The 22,508-nt window shown below is 47.4% G+C and overlaps 2 protein-coding genes across 2 annotated transcripts in view; one reads left to right on the top strand and one right to left on the bottom strand.

Moving 5' to 3' along the window:
- Window positions 1-7,465, bottom strand: part of PRDM11 (PR/SET domain 11) — a 79,732-nt gene extending 72,267 nt beyond the window's left edge. The window contains exon 1 of the mRNA XM_027581158.1: window positions 7,256-7,465. The gene's annotated coding sequence lies outside the window, so the exon portion shown is untranslated. The remainder of the gene's footprint in view (window positions 1-7,255) is intronic.
- Window positions 7,466-18,764: 11,299 nt separating this feature from the next.
- LOC113914765 (39S ribosomal protein L42, mitochondrial-like) lies at window positions 18,765-19,417 on the top strand. Its single transcript, XM_035722967.1, has one exon. It carries the CDS (start codon window positions 18,893-18,895, stop codon window positions 19,319-19,321), a length of 429 nt encoding a protein of 142 aa, XP_035578860.1. The 5' UTR covers window positions 18,765-18,892; the 3' UTR covers window positions 19,322-19,417.
- The last annotated feature ends 3,091 nt before the right edge of the window (window positions 19,418-22,508 follow it).

The following is a 22,508-nucleotide window of genomic DNA, read 5'->3' as shown; positions in this document are numbered from 1 at the left end:
AAACGAGGCATAATGTCAAGTTGCAGTAAGAGCTTTTTGACACTTAACTTTCAATGTTGTTAACTAGCTCGCGGCAGACCAGTAACACACAGCTCACAGATGGGCGGGGGTCCGCGGACCACCCTCTCTGGGTACAAGGCCCATCAAATCATGTGTTTATGTTTGGCCCTCCAGAGCGCAAGGGGGCACCGCACTAGCCCGTTTTCAGGGGAGTACACCGATGCCACAGCTGGCCCACGCTGTACTTTCTCAGGACTACCCAGCATCACCCGGGCAGGTGCTTGGAGCCTGCAAGTATTCCAGCCCCACCCCCTCCCTCCCAGCACAGCCTCCAAGAGCAGTTCCCCATGCAATGGAAAAGAGCTTAGACTCCGGAGTTAGAGAGACCTGGGTTCAGGTCCTAGCTCTGCCTTTCGCAGAGGTGTGGCCTCGGGTAAGTCACTTCACTTCCCTGGGCCTCACTTTCTCCTCTGTAAATGGAGGCTAATGACACGAGCAGGTGGGGCAGAGGACTGCTTCAGACACTTAAAAGCTTCAACCAAGTTTGGCTATTACTGATGTTTATAAAGGTCTGAATCACCCAGCCCAAAACTTGGCCCTGTGTCCTCCCTTTCTACTTTTCCTCCACCCAAGACCTAACATCTTTTTTGAGGGGGTAGGGGGAGTAAATTCTTCCCTGGCTGCTAAGTTTGCTGATTTCCTTTGCAGATTTCACCCCCCTGGCCCTCCCTACCCCAGTCTAAGTGCCCCGCCCCCGTCCCTGGGACACCTTGAGCTTCTGACCTCTTCACCTCCTCTCTAAATACCAGCCCCTCTGGCTGGTCTGGCTTTTCCTCTGGGGTACAGCTGTCTCAGGAGGTGTCTTGCACCGCCCTGGGAAAATGCCGCCCTGTTGGGGTTGGGGCACGGAAGGGCTGGGCTGAGAGGTCCGGGACAGGCCCTGGCTTGCAAACACCTCCTCCCCCTCCCACTTCCACCCAACCACCAGAGCCCACCCTCCATGTACCTTGGGCCATGACAATGCTGAGTCCACCCGGGCTGGGTCCCAGTCAGCCGCCCCCACGAAAGGCTCACTCCCTGCTGGGGCCGAGGGTCTGGTAGGCTGCTCCCCAGGCCCCTCGGCCATCCCAGAGCCTCCCAAGCCGGCCATCTCCATCCCCTGAGCATCGGGCGGCAGGATCCGTTCCCGGCCCTCACCCCTTTCCCTCGGGGAAAGTGAGAGATAGTGGGAGAAGCCACTCTGAGAAAGCTGACACTGTGGGGGTGGTTCCATATTTACTTGCTTGGTGACGTCCATACCAGCCCAGCTCGGTGCCCAGGTCAAGTTGCTCGCCTTGTCTGCTGGTCCCACTCTGCCCCCCCCCATCCCAGCCCCGCCATGAGCCCCAGAGGAGAAGCCCCGCTGGCCCTCCCCCCTCCCCAGCCCAGCTCCTCATGCACATTACCTGGGGTCGACTGCCTCTGTCCCCTCAGGAAGGGGGGAGCTGCTGCCACTGCAGATAGTCAAGCAGTGACCCCACAGCCGCTCCTTTTGGAGAACAGAGCACGGAGACTGGGCCAAAAGTTCTCAGAATTCCCCAGCCTGCTCTGATGATTGCAGGAGGACGGTGGGTGCAAAGGAAAGGGCCCTAGATTTGGGGGTTAGCTTGGTCACTCCCTAAACGGTACAACCTCCAGCACGCTGCTTCCCTTCTGGGAGCCCCCAACTTTTCAGCTCTAAAACAGGGGTCATGAGAGCCGGCCCGCCGGCCTCACAGGCTTTTGACAGGGGATCTAGAAAAAGGCGAAGTTGGGAAGACTGCCCATTGACCTTATGGGTCGGGTTGGGGAGGTTAAAGAGCATGGTGGAAGGGAAAGCTCTAGAAGGCACCAAAGGTGTGCCTTTGCATACAGGGTCCCCACCCCTCAGCATCCACCCAGGATCTGAGGCTGATGCTGGGAGCAGGACAGTCAGTGGTCTCCTGCCCCCCCCTCCTCCCTTACCCCGTGTCATTTCATTGGAGACTCTTGGTCTGTCCAAATGTGCCTGCAAGTTCTCACCCATGAGGTTCCCGGGGGGGGAGAGCGGTCTGAAACCAGCTGTGTAAACCAAGGGCTTGTAAATCAAATCCCACATTTAAAGCACCCAGGAGACCTGCTGGGAATCGTTAGGTAACACAGGTAGGCAACTCCTGAGGCTTCCTTTATATATGTGGGTTTCTCAAGGTGACTGGAAAGATTAGATTATAGCTGGGTGATCTGGAGCTAGTCACTTAACCTCTCTGAACTTGCTTGAGCTTCCCCATCCATAAATGGATGTAGAAGGGACCTCATGGGGCACAATATGTGTTCCTCTTAAATTTGGTCATGAGAACAGGGAGGAAAAAACTTTCTTCCAAAGAATGTGGCACAGGACTGATACTACTGTCCCCATTTATGGGAAGGGAAACTGAACTACTTGAGCTTCTCCAAGCCCTTCTGTGTGCCCGGGCCTTTGAACGACCTATACCCCACACTAGAATGCCTCTCCCTTCTTTGTTGTCTCCTCACCCTTCAAAACCCAGCTCTAAGGCCATCTCCTCCTCCAGGAAGCCTTCCTTGACTTAGAGTCGGTGGCCATCTGCCTTGCACCCTTTTGCTAGAATCTGTAACTGCCTGGCTAACTCCTAACCTCCCATGCTGGTCCATGAGTTTGGTAGGGGCAGAGACTGGGTCCCCCATATGCCCTCGAGCCCAGCACAGTGCCCAGCACAGGGACAGCACAAGAGCCCCAACCACGTGAGGAAGAAAGGAAGGACTGAAAGATGCCCCAGGCCTCCCCTCTTACAGAGCCTCTGCCAGAGACACCACCACGAGTGTGGCTGCACCGCGCGAACACTGGGCTTTCCAACGCAGATACAAATCTGCAATAGGAAACAGGCTTTTTAAAAATAACAGCACATTTTTCTTTTTTCCTCATTGTTTTTTTTTTTTTTCTTCTTTCTGCACGGCTTATTTTTCCGGCACAGCCCCTGAGCCAGCTGCGGGGAAGCCTCTCCCAGGCCCCACTCTGAGAACATGGGGCTCTGGGGCCTCCAAGGACTCTCAGGCCTCAGCAGGGGTGGAGATGCACCAGATGGTTCTAGACCAGCCCTGGCACCAAGACCACCAAGCAGCTCTGAGCCAGAAACCAGCTTGCACAAACCCCAATAGTAGGTGGGTATTACCTCCTGGGAACTTACTCCCCAAGAAGGGTTTTATAACCCCATGTGACATTTCCAAAGGGGTGTCTCCTTGGTGGGTCTGGGGTTCTCTGCCCTCATTCTAAGAGGGCATCCTTAAGGAGGTGGCATCAGAATGCCAGGGTTCCAATTGTGGCCATACCCCTGTGTAAACCTGGATCCTTTACTCCACCTTTTGGGGCCTCAGTTTACCCATCTGTGAAATGAAAATAATAATACATACGTTGTGGAGTGGTTTTCTGCATAGGGACATGCTTAGGACTCTACGTGGGATACAATTAGCCCTCAATAAACATTCGCTGCCTTCATCATCATTATCTCCATCATCCCTGGATCTCCTACTCGGCGGCCCCTTCACTGAATCATATACTCTCTAGATCAGCAGAAGCCTCAGGGTTTGTTAAATCTCACACTCTTGCCCTCCTGGGGTGTCCTCTCAGACCTCCCAGAAACATGGTCCTTTTGGGGCACGGACACCTGTAAGTATGGGGAGCTTGGTACCTGTACCCTGTGGGCCAGTTTGCCTGCCATGCCCAATGCCTCCTTCCAGCTGGACCCACCTGCCCTTATGCCCGGGGAAGCAGCGTTCATTTATCCTGTTCCTCACCCCTGGCACCCAGTGAATCTGCAGTCAATGCTCAGGGACTCTTCAGAAGCAGCCCTTGTGTGCAGACACTGGAAATATAGCAGCCAACCCAAGCCCTGCCCCCGCAGAGCTCCTGGTCTGATGAAAGGGGGACCACAGTCAATAATCACACCCACCCACAACTGTAAAATCGCTACAGACGAGTGCTGCAAAGGAGAGGTACATGGGGCCATGAGAGGCTGTCATGGAGGGCTCGACCTAATCAGGGAGGGCTTTCCCGAAGAGGTGAGGTGGAAGCTGAAAGATGAAGGATGAGGAAGCCTAAGAAGGGGGAGTGCGGTACACGGTCAGGACCGAGGGGGCAACGTGAGGAAAGCGCCATGTCAGGTGAAACATAGCGTATGGGGGGATGAAAAATGGGGTCCCCACAGGGTCTGGAGGGCAGCTAAAGGATTTCTATCTTTCTCCTAACAGCAGTGGGAGTCCCTGAAAGTTTTTCAGGCAGGGTTTGATAGACTCACATTTGTTTATCAAACGGGTCACCCTGGCTGCTAAGGATGAGCCTTCCTGAGTCTCTGTGTGTGTGTACTTGTCTCTGCCTGGGATGCTCCTCTGGTCCCCGTATCGGTCAGGTCAGGCTAGGTTATGCTGTAGTAACAAACAACCCCCAAATCTCAGTGGTTGAAAACAACAAAGGTTTAGTTATCACTCGAGCTGCATGTCTGTCATGGGGCATCAAGGGGCTCCGTCCCACAAAGCGACCCAGGGACCCTGGCTAGCAAAAAGCCACCATCCCACCTACTGCTAGCTGCCACCCCACAGGAAAAGAGCACTCTGGAGGCTCTTGCACCAGCCACTAGATGCTTTGGCCCAAAGTAATTTGTGTCACTGTAGCTCACAACTCACCCGCCAGCCACACGGCCCCACCCAAGCACAAGGAGCCTTAGATTCAATCCTACCCTGTGCCTGGGTGAACTGGAAATGTTTAGGGGATAGTATCAAGGACCACCAGACACTCTCCCACTCCACCTTGCCCTTGCCAACCTCAACCCACTCATTAGATCACAACGGGTTCAGTATTCTAGAAGGAGGGTGGGCACATGCAGGAGAGAACAAAACCTGGAGTGCGGGGAGATCCGGAGGAGGGTGCGAGATGAGGCCGAGGAAAGGGCAGAGCCAGATCGCTCCAGAGTTTTTAGGTCATGTGGACGATTTGGTTCTTTATCCCAAAAGCACTGGGAAGACTTTTCAGTGTTTTAAGCAAGAAATGGGAGGCCTGATTTGATCTTTTTCGGAACGGATCGCTCTGACTGCGAGGTGGAGACTGGCATGGAGGGGAGGCTGCAGATGGACAGGAAGGCTCAGGAATGTTGTCCTGGGGAGAGACAGCGCCGCCCTGGAGGACAGACAGGAGGCAAGGGAAAGCCTTGGATGCCATGCATTGGTCATGACTATGAGATAGCCAAGAGGACAGGCCAACCAGGCAGCTGAATAAACACGTATGACTCCTGACTCCTAGTCCAGTAGTCTTTACTTCCTTCACACTTGCCAGTGACCTAGAACCAGGGAAACCCCGCCTCTGCATCCAAGTCCCCGAGAGGAAAGATTCAGATGACAGAAGTCTTACTTGACACCAAGGAGAACAAATGTACGAAGCACATCAATCCAAGGGGTCTGGAGGCCAGAACTGTAACTCATGCCAATATTGGATGTAAGTGATGGTTGTGGCTGATCGGGACTCTTGGGGCAAGGGTGGGGAGCCCCTCCTCTTTGAGAATGTCATTAGGGAAGAGAAATCTGCCGCAGCTGCTCCTTGGAGGCCCTGTCAGTTTGGAATTGGATGGTCCTGGGTGGGGCCCGCCGGGCAATTCTGATGGTCCTAGGATCGTAGGTTCGGCAATAATCCCGTACAGAGAACAACACTTCTCAAATCATGTCATGTGTGGAGCGTGGACTAGGCATTTTATCTCTATTGCCTTTAATCTCACAGCTGCCTTGCCAGACAGGCTCTGTTGGCCCCATTTTCCGGATGGACAAACAAGGTTCAGAGAGGTCAAAGGTAACCGTGCCAAATCCAAAGTCATACAGTTATTATAGGGTGGAGGGGGGAAGGACTCCAACAGAGAAACCCCTTTCATTAAACTAAAGCAACCAGCTGAAGCTCTTCCCAGCAGGTTCTCAGCTGTGTGCCCACACAGAACTCTGCCCACCTCTCAGAGAGCTGGTGGGTGAAGACCATGCCCCCGCTCCACAGATAAGGTCACCGCAACCTGTTACAGACTCGGCCCACCAACCCCACACCCCCACCACCTCCCTTCCTCTAAAGGGGTACTGTGGACAAAGGCAAGCTTGGGTGCCACTGGCACCCGGCTCCACGGAAAATCCTTTCGCCCCAGCTCAGACAAAAACCCCTAAGTTTATAGGGTTTCCAGGCATCAAGAGCAATCTCTCATTATTGCGTCCTGTCCTCGCGCACAAAGAACTGGGTGTGTTTCCTCTTAGCCACTCTAAATTATATACCACAGCCTTTCTCCACATGGAGCAAACGTCTAAGAAGGGAGATTTAACATTTTTCTCTCCTAAGTCCCAGCCCATCCCAGGGGTCAAGCCCCTAGGGCCCAACCCAGTTCAAGACACAAGCAACTTTTCAACCTGCATCGCCCAACGCTCAAGCAATGTGAATTCATTCTCCTTGCAGCGACTTGCCTAGGGCGTGCTGGCCTTGACCGGAGAAAGGTCACTGGCCGCCAAGTTTCTGCAGTTTCTGCATAAGAGAGCACCTTGGGGATTGCGAGTGGGGGATGGAGGCTGCACTCCAGAGAGATTTCCCTAAGAGTCTACACGGCAACTAAGACTTCAAATATCTTATAGAAACGGCCTCCGGCTCGGCCACGTTTCGCGGGAAATTGCGGGCTGTGTTGGAATAGGCCCCACCGCCTCCTGAAGGGCCCGAGCCCCCCACAGCAGCCCCGGGCGCCAAGCCGAAAGTGCCCCCGAGAACTAGGCCAGCAGCTGCAGAGAGCCCTCCAGCATTCCGCGCTCCGCCCCGCCCGTGTCACCGCGTTCTCATTCCGAACACTCGGCCCGAGCCGCCGCTCCCATTGGTCGGCGGACACGTCCGTCAGCGGGCGGAACGTCGGCGCAGAGAAAAGGCTACATTGTAACAAGGCGAGCGAGCGAGGAGCGAGCGGGGAGGAAGGAGGCGGAGGGGCGGCCCCCGAATCCCGCAGCGGCGGCGGCGGCGGCGGCAGCTACCTGCCGAGGGTTAACCCACCTCGGGGCCGGGACGAATTGCCCCCCCCAGCCCGCGCCCGGGCCCCCCGCGCCGCCCGAGCCGGCCCCCGGCCGCCCGCGCCCCCCGCAGCCGCTCGCAGCCCCTGCACCCGCGGCCCCCGCGCTCGCTGGCAAACTGCCGAGCGCTTTCCGAAGCCATTTTCAATGGCCACATTGGCTACCGGGGCTGACTCACCTTCCCGGGAATGCTGCGGCAGCCGCGGGGCTCGGGCGGCGCGGGCGGCCCGGCGGGCGGCTCGGCGGAGGCGGCGCGGCCCCGGCTGGCGGCCCCCGCGGCGGGAGCGGCCGCGCTGTGGGCGCGCTGGTCCCCGGCGAGGCAAAGTTTCAGCGCCAGCCTCGGCGCGGCGGCGGCGGCGGCGACTCGCTGCTGCTCTCCTCCCCTGCTTTGACCACCATCTTATTAGTACAGGAAATGACATGGAAAACGGAAGAAAGCGGCGTTTGGGGCAGACGCGGACCCCCCAATTCAGGGGCCGGAGCCGGGACTCACCAGCCGCGTCCCAACCCGGCCCTGGAGAAAACTCCCGGGGCCCCCTCGGCCCCCGCCCCGCGCGCTGCCCGGAGGGGGGAACCTAGCTCCTCGAACCCAAAAGGAGAGGGCGAGTTTTATAATCCGGCCCAAGGAGAAATCGAGAAAAAAAATAAATAAATGAAAAAAGAAAAGGTTAAAAGAACTTTCGAACTGGGCACTTTTTTTTGGTCGGAATTAAAAGTTCTAGAATTTTGAAAAGTCATTCTGTGGGGGCGGGGGGGGGCTCTCCCTGGTTCTCCGGGCCCCAGTTGCTGCTCATTTCGAACCAAACAGTCAGGGGGGATTAATGCGTTTATAATTTTAACCCTTTCGAGGCACCCCGCCACGCGCATCAGGCCCCCTTCCTGATCCCTTTTAACCCTTTGACTGCCCAGCAGTTTGGAGATACAAACTAAAGTTGTTAAACAGGAGACCCGCGGCAAGCTGAGGGTAAGGGACCTGGGGGTTCGCTCGAAATGATAACTGTTCCTGTGGGGCTGCGGTTTCAAGTCGGGCACCGAACGTGTTGTTCAAATCGAAATTCGTTACAGGGTTTGAGATTCTGAGAATCAGGCAGGCGGGTCCCTGGCTGACTTGGAAAAGACGTTGAAGCTTCGCTCCGTTGCTCGGTTCCTCAGTTTCTCCATCTGTGAATGGGATTCAATATCCCAGAGAGACAAGGTAGCCAGGAAAAGGTGGGGCGGAATTCTCATAAAGACAAAGTGTTGAAAAGTCTGAAAGGCTTCCTTCAGCGCCCACAAAGCCGGTGGGGCGGCTATGGGGCAGAGGACACCGAGGGATGGCGTAACCAGGACAACCATTCCCAAAATAACCTCTTTCTCTTGGCATTGTCTGCAAGTCTTGTGGCGGAACTGCAAGGTCTCCTGCCCGGGGAGGCTGTGCTATGCTATGCTGGGGTTAGAGCTGTGCGAGCTCTAACCTCCCGCCTTCACCCGCTCCCCAGTCGGAGGTTGTTTGGAGGAATTCGGTCCCACGAAGGCGCCTAGGTGGGGCGCTGCCCATGAGGGGCGCCCCACCCCGCTCCCCAAAATGGCCATCGATCGGAGCCCTACAAGAGCTGGTACAGGCGGCCTCCGGTGGGTACCACCCTAGGGAGGCCTCCTCCCAAGAGAATAAAGTTCCCCGTCAACCTCGCCGCTGGCTGGGAGCCCGGCCCCAAGATGGGCGTCCATGGTCATGACCCAGGATGTCCTGGATGGCTCTCGGACTCTGGATGTTGCGGGCGGTGGGAGGAGGGAGGGTGAAAAAACTTTATGTACCACATCATCTTTCCCCCTTAACTTTGACATCAAAAACACAGCTTCTTGGCATCCAATGTCTGTTTCTAGCTGGGTGATCTTGAGTGACTTCCCCTCTCTGAGCCTCAGTTCCCTCCTCTGCAAGTGAGGCACATTAATAACCTGCCTTGCGCCTGCTAGCTCTGAGTGAGGGGCCCTGAGAGTGTATTTAAAGGGCCCATCACCAGGCTGCTCATAGTAGATGCTCAAGTTAACAGTAACTAATGCCATAATTATACAACAACCAATACAAATATAAACGTTCCCAGAGTGTATATGTGTTCCACGCCAGGCAGAGTATTGGGTACAGGGGATTACCCAGATAGTTAAGCGGTTCCTTCAAGGAGGTCTCCACCCCCGGGGGGCGGGGGGGTGGGGAGATGGAGGTACTCACAGCAAACTCAAAATAATTCAGTGATTAATGCACACCCAACAGCCCGAAGCATTATACTGGAGGCCAAGTGCTTAGGCAGGGGAAGAGCACTGAGGAAGGAGCCATTCCTTCCTTCAAGGAGTAGGGTGCACAGAGGAAGTGATGTCAGAAGTGGGTCTTGCAGGGCGGGGGGCGGTTCTGGAATTCCCATCAGCGGTAAGATAGCCTTTCAGGAAGGCCAAGAGCGCAAGCAAGGACCTAGACGTGGTAAAGTGCCGGGGTGCGTGGCATGTGGTCAGCTGTGACTGGAGTAGAGGGTGGGTGGGCAGAGGAACTAGAGATGAGGCCAGAAAGCCAGGTGGATAAAGAGAGAGTGTGGTCAAAAAGGAAAAAGCAAAAAAGGTCTTTAAGGGAATGAGCTGGTAAGTGAGGCAAAGAGGGAATTTTATCCTGTGGTGCTAGTTTTCTATTTAAATCTCCCCATCTGTGTGGCCCAGTCTGGCTTCCCTTTGCCAGGAACACTGGGTCCCAGGGCTGCGTCTGTGGAGTGGGACTGGGTCCTCGGGCACTGCAGGCTGGGGAGCAGGCGCCTCAGGTGTCACCCTCGGAGAGCAGAGAGACTGCACGGGTCAGAGACCCGGGTCTGAGGCGTAGCTCTTCCTGTGTGGGCTCCAGTTTCTTCCTGCAAGACACAAAGAGTTTGGACCAGGGGGTCCCACATTCTGCCCTCAAGAACTTGCCCCATAGCCACATAATCAGGACCAAGGCACAGGAAGGAATCTGAAACAAAGCTGGGAGAGTTGCTAGAACCATCTCCCAAAGGGAACCCATGGCAACCCAAGGGGTCGGCACAGGTGCTCTGGGCGAGTATGGACAGAAAGTGGCTCCAGGGTCTGAAGGTAATCGCCACAGACAAGTGGTCTGGACAAGGCAGGTCTTGTGAGGCTGTGCTTCAGCTTCCCTCTGTGGGCTGAGTTGGGCCCTAAACAAAGAAGTAGGGGCAGGGTGGGAGCTCCACTTGAATTCCCTGAAACTAGCAGGGGAGGGGGAGAAGCGGATGGAAGCGAATAGAACACACTGCACAAGCTTTCGGGACGTTACCATTTGACTCAATAATCCAAGGCAGATATCATCATCGCTGTTTTTCCAGACAGGGAAACCATGCTCAGAGAGGTTAAGAAATTTTCCCAAGGCCACACAGCTAGTTAGAGATAGGATAAGATTCAAAGCCAGGTCTGCCTGACTCCCTAGCTCAATGTCTTCCACTCCTGGATACTTTGGAGTCATTGTCCTTTTCTATAATGCAGCTTTCCAACCTAATGGTTGGTAAAATATTTCTCAAATTTCTCTCTTGGGCAATATCACACAAAAGGAAGTGATCAGAACTTTATGGTGTGAGGTCAGGTACTTCATGAACTCCCCCTGCAAAAAAAAAAATGTACTAACAAACTGATTTACTCCCAAGGCCCTGTGAGGACACTGAGATGCTCTAAGGGAATCAAGCTCAGCTCTTTGGAAAGAAAAGCTAATCTGAGGCCTTTCTTACCGACTAATAATAACGATACTGCAAAATATACATCCAGTGATACGAGCTAAATAACCCCTGGATCACTAGCAATTCACTTCCACATTTGCTATAAAACAGGGATGTTGTTCATGGCATCAACTGATGATCCCTCTTAAACCCTCAAGGGAGAAATTTCATTCAAGATTTAGTGCCTGGAAAACACAAAACCTGAAAATCAACTGCATTTCACCCATGGAACTGGCAAGCATGTCCTCTGCTAATAAAAAGAGCTCCATAACTGATCCGGTTTCCCTTTTTGCATTAGCTGCCAGGAAGCTCAGAGCCAAATTCCACCCCTGTTCCCAACAATTTTAGCAGTTGCTTCCTCCTTGTTCCCTCTTTCCCACTTCTAATCCTACTGACTCAGATTTGTTTCTCCTGCCTTCTATTAAAGATGCCCCCCTTTTTAACTGCAAGAAATAAATATTTACAATAAATCCACATTTGGAAGAGTTTCTGAAGGGACCTGGATTCCATGGGCCTTGTGTTAAGCCAGGCATGGTCCTCTTCTGGTCTGGTCTTATTCACTTGCCCAACAGCTGAGGGATCCCTCTCTTGGAAGGAAGGAGAGACTGGCTTAAGACCAAGGGATTCCTCGCCCAGCTGCCGATGATGGCTAAGACCTAATGCCCTGGGTCAGATCAGCATTGCTATTTTTTGCTCAACTGACAAACAGCTTGCCTCTCTCCTGCAAGCTCCCCAGGAAGCGCAAACCACGATCCCCTACCTATGCCCCCGAAAGTAGCCCCCATTATTTCCTCCTGTTGAGGCATGGCAGGAAACAGACTCCTCTTTTCTGCAAGAGCGAGCACCACTTACAACTGCTTACCATGCACCCAGGCGATCGAGGCGGAGGTGGGGGATAGTGGAATGGCAGCAAAGGAGCAACTTCACCTCGTGAGGACAGAGGAGGCCACACTGAGGAAATGGTTTTTCAGTGGGGTCTTGACAGATGAAGGAACCAGACCCACTGGTGGCAGAAGGCCAGTGTGCCCAGAGTGTGGCATGGAGGGGACGCAGGGAAGGAGATGAGGGGGAGAAGTGCAGGGATCTGGCCCCAGGCTTTCCCACAGTTTGGATTGACTTGAGGTGCAGCGGAAACCACTGGCCATCCTCAAGGCAGGGAGACTCAGGAATGGATTCATGTTTCACGCCATCACCTGAGCTGCCATGCGACGACTTATATTTGCTGAGTGCCAGGTGAGTAGCCTGGCCTCTTGTTTAATTATCCTCACATTAGATTTGAGGTTGATGTGGACATGTCTCTTTTTTTCTGGTTGCCCAGCGTCTGGTGTCCCTTCCAGTAACTGGGGAGCCTCCCACCTTCCGAGGCTTGGGGGGAGGCAGGGTGTGACTCTGCTGTGCCCACTGGAGAAACACCAGAATTCCCTTTCCGGGTGCTGTAGACTGAATGTCTGTGCCCCCCTCCTCAATTCATATGTTGAAACCTAATCCCCAACGTGTCCATATCAGGAGTTGGGGACTTTAGGAGGTGGTTAGGTCCTGAGGGTGGGGCCCTCATGAATGCAATCGGTTCCCCTTACAAAGAAGGCTCCAGAGAGATTCCCCTGCCCCTTGCGCCTTGTGAGCGGATGGACAGAAGACAGCCATCTTTGAACCGGGAAGTGCGTTCTCACCGGACCCCGAATCAGCCAGAGCCTTGATCTTAGACTTCCAGTCCTGCTCCCAAATTCAAGAATCTGGGCAACTCCCTGCATCTTGGGGGACCTCCCCTATGTGGGGTGTTGGAACAGATGGCTTTTACGGCTCTCTCTCTCCCTAAGTCTCTGTCTCCTCTCTAAATTGGTTTGGATTGATTGGATTCAATCATCATTCAAATGATAAAAGATGTTCCCAGTGTTCTTTTCTTCTTGTCCATTAGGGGTAAGAAAGGAGGGAGGGGTGGAGATTGAGGTATCAGAGAGTCTGTTTTCCAGTTCCCCGCCAATTCTAGGATAAGACTCCCGAATGCCACACATTCCAAAACCTGCAGGACCCCGTGCAGATGAGGGAGCAGATTCAGGGCTGCTGGGTGCAACCACATCCAGACAGATTTCAGCTGGGGCTTGAGGCGGGGGGGGGGGGGGGGGGGGGGGGGGGGGGGGGGGGACAACTGCCGAAGCAATGGAACCACTCCCACAACAAAAGGGGCTGCTACTGCAAATAGTGAGTTTCCTGCTCTTGTGGAGATAATTTATGCCCAGGTCAGATCTCAGGTTTGGTGAGTTCCAAAGTGCCCACAATAGGGGAATATTCTCGATTCTAGGAAAGTGCAACCATATTGCTGGGTTGTAGGTACTGTCATGAAAACAGGAGTCAAGAGATGTGAGTTTTGGTCCTCCTTCTGTTGTTAGGCTGTTAGGGGGCTAGAGTTGGGTCCTACATCTGCTCAGAGCCTCAGTCTTACAGTCTGTAAAATGACAGGCCAGCTTTCACATGCCAATCCGTGGAGACACCTCTGCCAGGGAAGAACTTCTCCCTGATTGTGGAGAAGATGAAAACCATAAAGCAATGTGGATCATTTCATAAAGCAAATCTGTTCAACTTAAAGGAGCTTATATTTGAGATTATGTGTTCCCTATTATTTTGGTGTTAATGTTCTTTCTTTTATGAACTGGTGGTTACGGCATATGTAAATGATGGAGGTAGCTTTGTGGGGTTTTCCCCCCCAGTGACCTTACTTGGCAAAATAAAAAGTTATCAAACGTATAGCAATTAGTTCCCTCAATTTTTTGGAATGTCTATTTAGTATATGAAATTAAGAAATGCAAGAATCACTAAACTAGATAACTGCAAATAACCTTCAACATTGTTTTCCCTTTTCCCTCTCCTCTTTCATGGACTCATTCATCCAACCATCTGTTCCTAAAACACTAAGACCTACCACAACTGGATAGTACCCGAGAGAGCCACTACTCACGTGGAGTTCGCAGGGAACCAGGGGAGACCAACGTAAGGGCACACAAACAAATGAATGTTTAGGTTAGTTCATATTTTTCTCTTGTAAAAATGCTGAAGTAGATGTCCTTACATGTATATTTTGTGTGCTTCTCTCATTATTCCCTTGGAATAAGTTCCAGGAGTAGAATTTCAGGGTCAAAGCATATGCCCAGCTGTACATTCTGAAGTAATTGTGCCAAATTGCCTTCCAAAGACTAAGCTGATGTCAGTTCTCATTGACTGTGTATGAGTGGGCTGGTTTCTCTACACCCTCAGGCTGAACATCACCAATATGCTTAATCTTCAATAATTTGATGGGCAAGTGATATATTTCATTGTTGTTTTAAGTGACATGATTTTGTTAGCAAAATGAGTGTATTTTCACAAGTTTATCTTTTGTACTTCTTTTGTGAATTGCTTGACCATATCCTTTGTCCGTTTTAAATTCAGAATCTTGTGTCTTTTTATTGACTTATAAATGTAGTTATATATTAAGGAGACCAAAAGCCTTTATTTGAATATATAATGCAATTTATTTTCTCAATTCAGACATTTTTATAAGCTTATTTATGATATCCTTTGCTATATGGAAATTCAAAAGTTTTCTGTTTTTCCTTTATTTATGGCTTTGTGGGCATAGTTAGAAAGACCTCCTTCAGGAAATTGTAAAAACATTGTCCTCGATTTTCTTCTAATTGACTTTTAATATTTTGCTTAAATATTTGATCCATCTGGAATTTATTTTGGTACAGTTATAGCACTTGCCTCCATATTCCTAAATTTTATGCTTAGATTGCTAGCTTTTGATTAATCAATTTTAGATATTATCTGTTGATTTTTCTGACATGGTAGATGAGAGTCTTTAACTTATTCATTTCTTTAATTCATTTTCTTTTCCATGATGTCCCCCATGTACCACCACCACAGGCTTAATTTGGTCAGATCTCAATGTTGGGCTGTGTTCCTACTCTGTGTTTTCATTGTAATGACCACATGAATATTGTGAGCTGTGGAGCCAAAGACACACTATAATTAAATTTCCTTTATTTTACAGCTTTTTGCTTTTCCTAGAGTTCATAATAGATCACAATAGACTCATCTTTTCTCATTTGCTTATTTTTTTTTAACAACTGAGATTTTATCCACCCTCCAACCCTATAGAGAACGCCTTTCACTATGATTTTCAACATCCTCAAACCTGTTAGATTATATATCAGAGTTTCATTTTTTCCTAGAGACATTTTTTCCTCTAGCAGGGATCAGCAAACCTTCTGAAAAGAGTCAAATAGTGAATACTATCAGCTTCATGGGATACCTATGACTTCTGTCACATATTTTTCTCCTCCTTCTTCCCCTTCTTCTTCTTCTTCTTCTTCTTCTTCTTCTTCTTCTTCTTCTTTTTCTTCTTCTTCTTTTTCTTCTTCTTCTTCTTCTCTTAAGTAGGCTCCACGCCCAGTGTGGAGCCCAATGTGGGGCTTAAACTTACGACCCTGGGATCAAGACCTGAGCTGAGATCAAAAGTCGAGCACTTAATTGACTGAGTCACCCAGGAAACCCTCTGTCACATATTCTTTTTATTTTGGTTTCTTGTTTCTATTTGTTTTGTTTGTTTTTTTGCAACCCTTTGTTCAGCAATATTTGAGATTCATTCATGTTGTTGCTGGTTCAAGCAACAATTTTTAGTTAGTTAATTAGTTTAGTTAGTTAATTTTTAGTTAATTAATTAGTTTAGTTAGTTAATTTTTAGTGTAGGTAGCATTGCTGCCTTTTTATTGTACTTTCTGGGAGATTTCCATGACCTTATCTTTCAACATTTAAACTCTTTAAAAATTTTTTTCAGCTCTCATATTTTAAATTTTTATTAAGGAACAAAATTTATTGGGGTGCCTGGGTGGCTCAGTCATTAAGCATCTGCCTCCGGCTCAGGTCATGATCCCAGGCTCCTGGGATTGAACCCCACATCAGGCTCCCTGCTCTGAGGGAAGCCTGCTTCTCCCTCTCCCACTCCCCCTGCTTGTGTTCCCTCTCTCACTGTGTCTCTCTCTGTCAAATAAGTAAAATCTTAAAAAAAAAAACATTTCTTGGGGTGCCTGGGTGGCTCAGTCAGTTAAGCATCTGCCTTCGGCTCAGGTCATGACCCTAGGGTCCTGGGATCGAGCCCCACATCATCTCTCCTCTCCCTCTCCTTCTGCTGCTCCCCCTGCTTGTGCTCTCTCATTGTCTCTACTCTCTCAAATAAATAAAATCTTAAAAAAAAAAAAACCATAGAAACGAGATTTCTTGTTCTCTGTTTCTTACAGCTTCTTTTATTTTTAATGGGCTCCACGTTGTCTCTTCCCTAGGAATATTGCCCCCTCCCACCATTCTCTGTTTTATCTGCTTCTTTCCTTCCCTTACCTGCTTTCTCCCCTATTTATTGTGTTCTCTTTCATGTTGGGGTTTTCTTCAAATGTCCAGTGATCCTTGGCTGCCTTTTCCTTTTTGAGAGTAGGGCACTAAATGGGTTCTATGTGCTTGGGTGGGTGGTTTTGTAGATTTGTAGACAGAGCTCACTAGAGGCTATGGTAGGCTGGTTCCACGTGGTCCATGTGATGCAAGCTTTCCCTTCCTTGGCAAAAAGTGATCCTCTACTCTACCGGTGTGTATGTGTGTGCGGGACAGAGGTGGGTGTTGGGGTAATAAGTTTAGTCCTAGGTGACTTCAAAGTGATACCAGGTCAGAACAACCCCTGATTTTGGACTTGAGTGGGGAAGAAGCTAGAGGTCTCTGACTTCTGTTTAATCATCTGTGTTTGTGTGTGTCTGTGTGTGTGTGTGTGTGTGTGTGTGTGTGTGTGTGTTATTTTTGTTTTTTTGTTTTGTTTTGTTTTGTTTTTCAGAGCTGGGGAGGGATAGAGGGAGAGAGGGAATCTTAAGCAGGCTCCATGCCCAGTGAAGAACCCAGCACAGAGCCTGATCTCACCACCTGAGATCATGACCTGGGTCAAAATCAAGAGTCTGACGCTTAACTGACTGAGCCACCCAGGCACCCAAGTATCTGTTTTTAATACAGCTATTTCCCACCCTCTTCAATGTCTGGTGAAATCAAGTTAGAAGATTCTCTGTGTCCATTTCTCTAGAAAAGACATCTCTAATGGTCTGCAGGTACAGGAGAGGGATAGTCCCTTGACTGCCATGGGAGGGGTTGGGGTGGGCAATCTGGGGGGTTCATACTGCTCCCTGCATAGGTTTTGAATAGAGATTCCTGTATTTTCAGCCATAGACTTCACCTCAACCTTCTGAGGCCCCTGGTCCCTCCTATCTCTGTGCCTTTCCTGTGGTTCTGGGTGGGCAAATTGGCGTTCTCCTTTCCCATGGCCCCCCTTTGGGCACTCACCATCGGTAGCTGATGGGAGCTTTGTCAGCAATTGTGTAGGTGGGTCATTGTTTGGCTTCCGCATATGTGCCTCATCGTCTGAGGTGGCCAGAGGTATAGGGACGTATGGGTGAGCTTTACCCCAGCTGCAGAGGGCTAAGGCTGGCAGAGAAGTTCCCTTGAGGGCGCCTGGTCCAGGAAGCAAATTGGCACCATGAAGGGAAACCAAACAGAGCAATAATTATTGTACTAAGAAGTTAATATAAAAAAAAAATAGGTGCTAATCCTCACATATCAAAAAAGACATTGATAAAATTCAATTTTCATTCCTAATATAAAATCCTACTAAAATAGGAATAGAAGGACATTTCCAAAATGGAAGAGATTATCAGGAACCTATAAGAAACATCATAAAAACAAGTGAAAAGCTGACGTCAGTGAAAAAACCAAAGATACCTTTTGTCTCTACTCCTAATCACCATTGCTTTGGGGCTCCTAACGAATGTAATAAGAAAAGAAAATGAACTAAGATGCATAAATATTTAAAAGAAAGAGGCAAAATAATTATTTGCGTAAGAGATTCTTGTCTATCAAAAAAACATGAGAATCAAGTCGGAACGATCATAAACTATGCGCAAATTTTCTAGGATGGCTAGTCCAAATATAAATCTACAAAAATCATTGACTTTCCAGTAGACCAGCAAGGACAATTTAGAAATAAAGGTAACTTAGAAATAACTGTAATCAGGATCTTTAGAAAAGCCTACTCACAATAGCTGCAAAAGCTATAAAATACCTTGAAATAAACCTAATAAGAAATATGTTAGGTCCACAAGACGCAAACTATAAAACTTCACTGACGATTGTAAAAGAAGACTTGAGTCTCTTGGAGAAACGTACCATATCCCTGAAGGAAAGGATTGTGGAAATGTCAATTCTGCTCAAATTATCCTATAAATGTGATGGCATCCCATCAAAATCCTGATGGCTTTCTCCCCCAAACCCGTGACCCCAATCTAACCTTGAGAAAAACATCAGGTAAACCACAAGAGAGGGGCAGTCTATAAATATCCAACCATTACTCTTCAAAATTGAGGTCATTTGAAAGAAGGAAAGTGTGAGAAACTGGCGAACCAGGAGGACCCCGAGGAGATATGATAACTAAAGCAAGGTCGTATCCCAAGTGGGGTCCCACGGCAAAACATCTTCAGGGAAAAACTAAGGGAATCTGAATAAACTCTAGACTTCAGTTAACAAAAATGTATCAATATTGGTTCCTTAACTGTCACCAATGTATCATATTAACGTCCATGTTGATAATAGGGGAAACCAGGTGCAGAGTATATGGGAACTCTGTAATATCTTTGCAATGGTTCTGCAAACCTAGACAGGTTTTTTACAAAAAATAAAGCCCATTTAAAGAATCTCAGTGGAATATTTTTGAGGGAAGCAGACCAAAGGGGAAACTTTCAACTTTATTCTAAACATTACCTGGAATAATAATTGGACGCTGACAGGACAAGATTTCCCTTCCAAGATTCATGGATGCCTACCAAGTTAAGGCGAAGCGAAAAGAATTCCATCTCCTTTCTTGAAGACCAGCCTCCGACAAGAAGAAGAAAAAACAGAACACCAATTGAAGTAAGATGGCGGGCTCGCGGTAAGCAGCTGTCAGGGATGAAAATAGGTATATCTGGAAGAAGATTTTAAAATCAGTTTCTCTTCAGATCATCTTCTTTCACACCACCTAATAAGCATCTTGATTCACCATGGCGTTAGCAGCAGTAAAATGGACGATATCAAACAGAACTATCTGGAAACATTTATTTCCAATTCAAAATGGAGCTTTATATTGTGTTTGTCATAAATCTACGTATTCTTCTCTACCAGATGACTATAATTGCAAAGTAGAGCTTGCTTTGACATCGGATGGCAGGACAATAGTATGCTACCACCCTTCTGTGGACATTCCATATGAACATACAAAACCTATCCCTCGGCCAGATCCTGTGCATAATAATGAAGAAACACATGACCAAGTGCTGAAAACCAGATTAGAAGAAAAAAATGAGCGATTTGAGCAAGGACCCATGATAGAACAACTTAGCAAAATGTTCTTTACTACTAAGCACCGTTGGTATCCTCGTGGACAGTATCATAGACGGCGTAGGAAACTGGATCCTCCAAAAGACAGATGATACTGAGGTTTTCAGGAATTGAAAAGATGTTATCTTGTGTCTCATTTGCCATTTGAGAAAATGCAATTGAGTATATTTACTAATATGTTATATAGCAAAATAATAAAATGTCTTCATGTAAAAAAAACAGAACACCAAATCCGCCTTGGGTGGAAGGAGGAGGCAGCAGAAATCTCAGATCACAATGTAAGCAGATGGAAGGCAGCAGGAGGGAGAAATGCCTTGTTTGAGAAGCAAGAGTCAAATGATCTTTTCATGTCGCAATATACCAGAGACATCTTCACAAGTCCATGGCCCTTCATCCGTGGTGGGATTTTTAATAGCTGCATTGTACTGAGCATGTCACAAGACATTCAGGTGTTGTCGATTTTTTTTGGACATTGTAATAATAATGACCGTGTAATAATCACAGTGACATCCTTGCGCACACATCTTTGCCTGTTTGTCTGGTTCTAGGGATTTTCTAAGAATGAAATCACTGGATAAACAGTACCTCTGTTATTAAGGTTTTTCTTTAATTTTCCCTCCAAAACTTTGTATTGATTTATAATTATTCCAGGAAAGTATATGGCGAAGCATTGCCCCCTCCTGTTGTCATCAGCTTTCCTTGTTAACATTCTATTTTTTAACTTGTCACTGAAGTACAACATCCATAAGGAAAATTGCACAAATCGGATTTAATGCTCACAAATTGTATGTTCCCATATAACCAACACCCGAATCAAGAAATGGAGCATTTCCAGCCCCAGAAGACTCCACCCAGACAAAAACCCCAAGAGGCAACCACTATTCGGATTCTATCACCACAAGTTAGTTTTTGCTAATTCTTGAACTGCATGACAACGAAATCATACAGTGTATAGATTTTAATATCTACTTCTTTTGATCATCATTATAGCTGTGAGATTCACCCATATTGTTGAGAAGAGCAGAAGTTTGCTACTTTCATTGTTGTGTAGTATTTCGTTGCGTGACTATACCAGGGATCCATTTTACTGTTGGTGGGCATTTAAGTTTTGTCCAGTTCTTGGCTATTTTGAACAAAGCTACTAGTAACATTTTTGGATGCTTTTTGATGGACACGTGTATAGTAATCTCTTTTGGGTAGTTACCTTCGATTCAAAATGCTTGGTGATGAGATAGGTGTATGTTTCACTTTATACAAAATTGTCCAAAAGTTCCCCAAAGTAATCATATCAATTTACACTCCCCAAAACATTAGGTGAGAGAGTTCCAGGTGTTCCACATAATTAATAACCCTTAGTATTGTCAGCCTTTATTCTTTCTCATTCTGGAAGGTGGGTAGTGATGTCTCATTGTAGTTTTCACTGGCTTTTTCTTGATGAATAATGATGTTGAGCACCTTCTCGTGTGTTCATTGGTCATTTGGATATCCTCTCTTGTGAAGTGCTTACGTTTTTTGCCCCACATCTAGTTGAGTTGCTTGTCTTTGTTTTATTGATTTTTCACATATATGTATTGTGAATATCTTCTCTCAGTATAGGGCTTGCTTTTTCACTCTCCTGATGTCTTTCAATGAACAGATGGTCTTAATTTTAATGAAGCTTATTTTATGGTTCATGGTTTTGGTGTCCTGTTTGAGAATTTTTTTGCCTATCCCAAGGTCATAAAGACATCCTTTTATGCTTTCAGCTAAAAGCATTAGACTCTTTTGTCTCCCACATTCAGATCTATGATCCATTTCAAATTAATTTTGTGTATGATGTGAGGTAAGGATCAAGGTTCCTTATTACCTATATGGATAGCCAACTGATGGAAGAACATTGAACGTTTATTTAAAAAGCATCCTTTAACCCTTGAATTGCAGTGGCCATTGTAAAAAATCAGTTTACCATTAAAAATAAAATCAGTTGACCATAGAAGTGTGGGTCTGTTGCTGGACTCTATCCCACTTCCTTCTTCTATCTGTTTATCCTTCCGTCAAAACCATATAGTCTTCTTAACCACTGTAGCTTTATATTTTAAGTATTAATATCTGGTGGTGTGAGTCCCCCAGCTTTATTCTCCTTCAAGACGATTTTGGCTATTTTGGTTGCTCTGCATTTCTGTGTATATGTTAGAGTCAGCTTTTCAATTTCCTGCTGGGATTTGATTGAGATGTCTCTGAGTCCATAAGTCAATTAGGAGAGATAATTGATATTTGGAGAGAAACAGTATTGAGTCTTCTAATCAATACATATGAAATGTCTTTCTGTTTCTTTTAGTCTCATTTAATTTGTCTCAACAATGTTTTATAGTTTTCAGTGCGCGTATCTTGCAATTTTTTCATTACTTTCATTCTGAGGCACTTAAATTTTAAAAATCCACTTCTAAATAGTGGATGTTAAAGTTCTATTTCCAATTCATCTTAAGATTATACAGAAATACAATTGATTTGTGAAGTCACTTTGTTTAAACAAACTTCCCAGGTTTTTTACTAATTCTAATATTTTGTTCACAAATCATTTTGAATTGTTGACATATACCATCTATGTCATATGTGAATGAATGCTAGTTTTACTTTTTCCTTTCCAATCTTATGCCTTTCCTTTTTCTTGCCTTATTCCACTGGTTAAATCTTCAGTACGATGCTGAATAGAAGCAGGGATAGTAGCGTTCCTCGTCTTGTTTCTAATTGCAGGGGACAGCATTCCCTATTTCACTATTAAGAGATGTTACCGAACTGTTTTTGTAGGTACCATTTATTTGATTAAGGAAGTTCCTTCTTATTCTCAGTTTTCTGGTCGTTTATTATGAACAAATATTGAATTTTGTCAAAGAATAAGTCTATATCTATTGAGATGATTATATAATTTTTCTTCTTCATTCTGTTAACGTGGTGAATTGCATTGAAAGAATGTTACAGTAACCTTGCCTTCCTGGACTAAACCACTTGGTCATGATTTATTTCCCCTTTTTATATGTCACTAGATTTGATTTACTAATATTTTGCTTGGGATTTTTACATTTATGTTTATGAGTGATATCGACCTGTAATTTTCCTTTCTTTTCTTATAATATATAATAATAAAAATGCCAGATTTTGTTATCAGAATTATGTTAGCTTTATAAAACAAGTTTGGAAGTCTTTTCTCTGTCTCTATTTTCTGGAAGTATTTATATATAATTGGCATTATTTCTTCCTTAAATATTTGGAAGAATTCATCAGTGAAGATATCTGGCCTGG

The sequence above is a fragment of the Zalophus californianus genome, chromosome 11 (assembly GCF_009762305.2).
Source record: "Zalophus californianus isolate mZalCal1 chromosome 11, mZalCal1.pri.v2, whole genome shotgun sequence".
Taxonomy (NCBI): domain Eukaryota; kingdom Metazoa; phylum Chordata; class Mammalia; order Carnivora; family Otariidae; genus Zalophus; species Zalophus californianus.
This window is presented reverse-complemented; position numbering and strand designations above follow the sequence as displayed.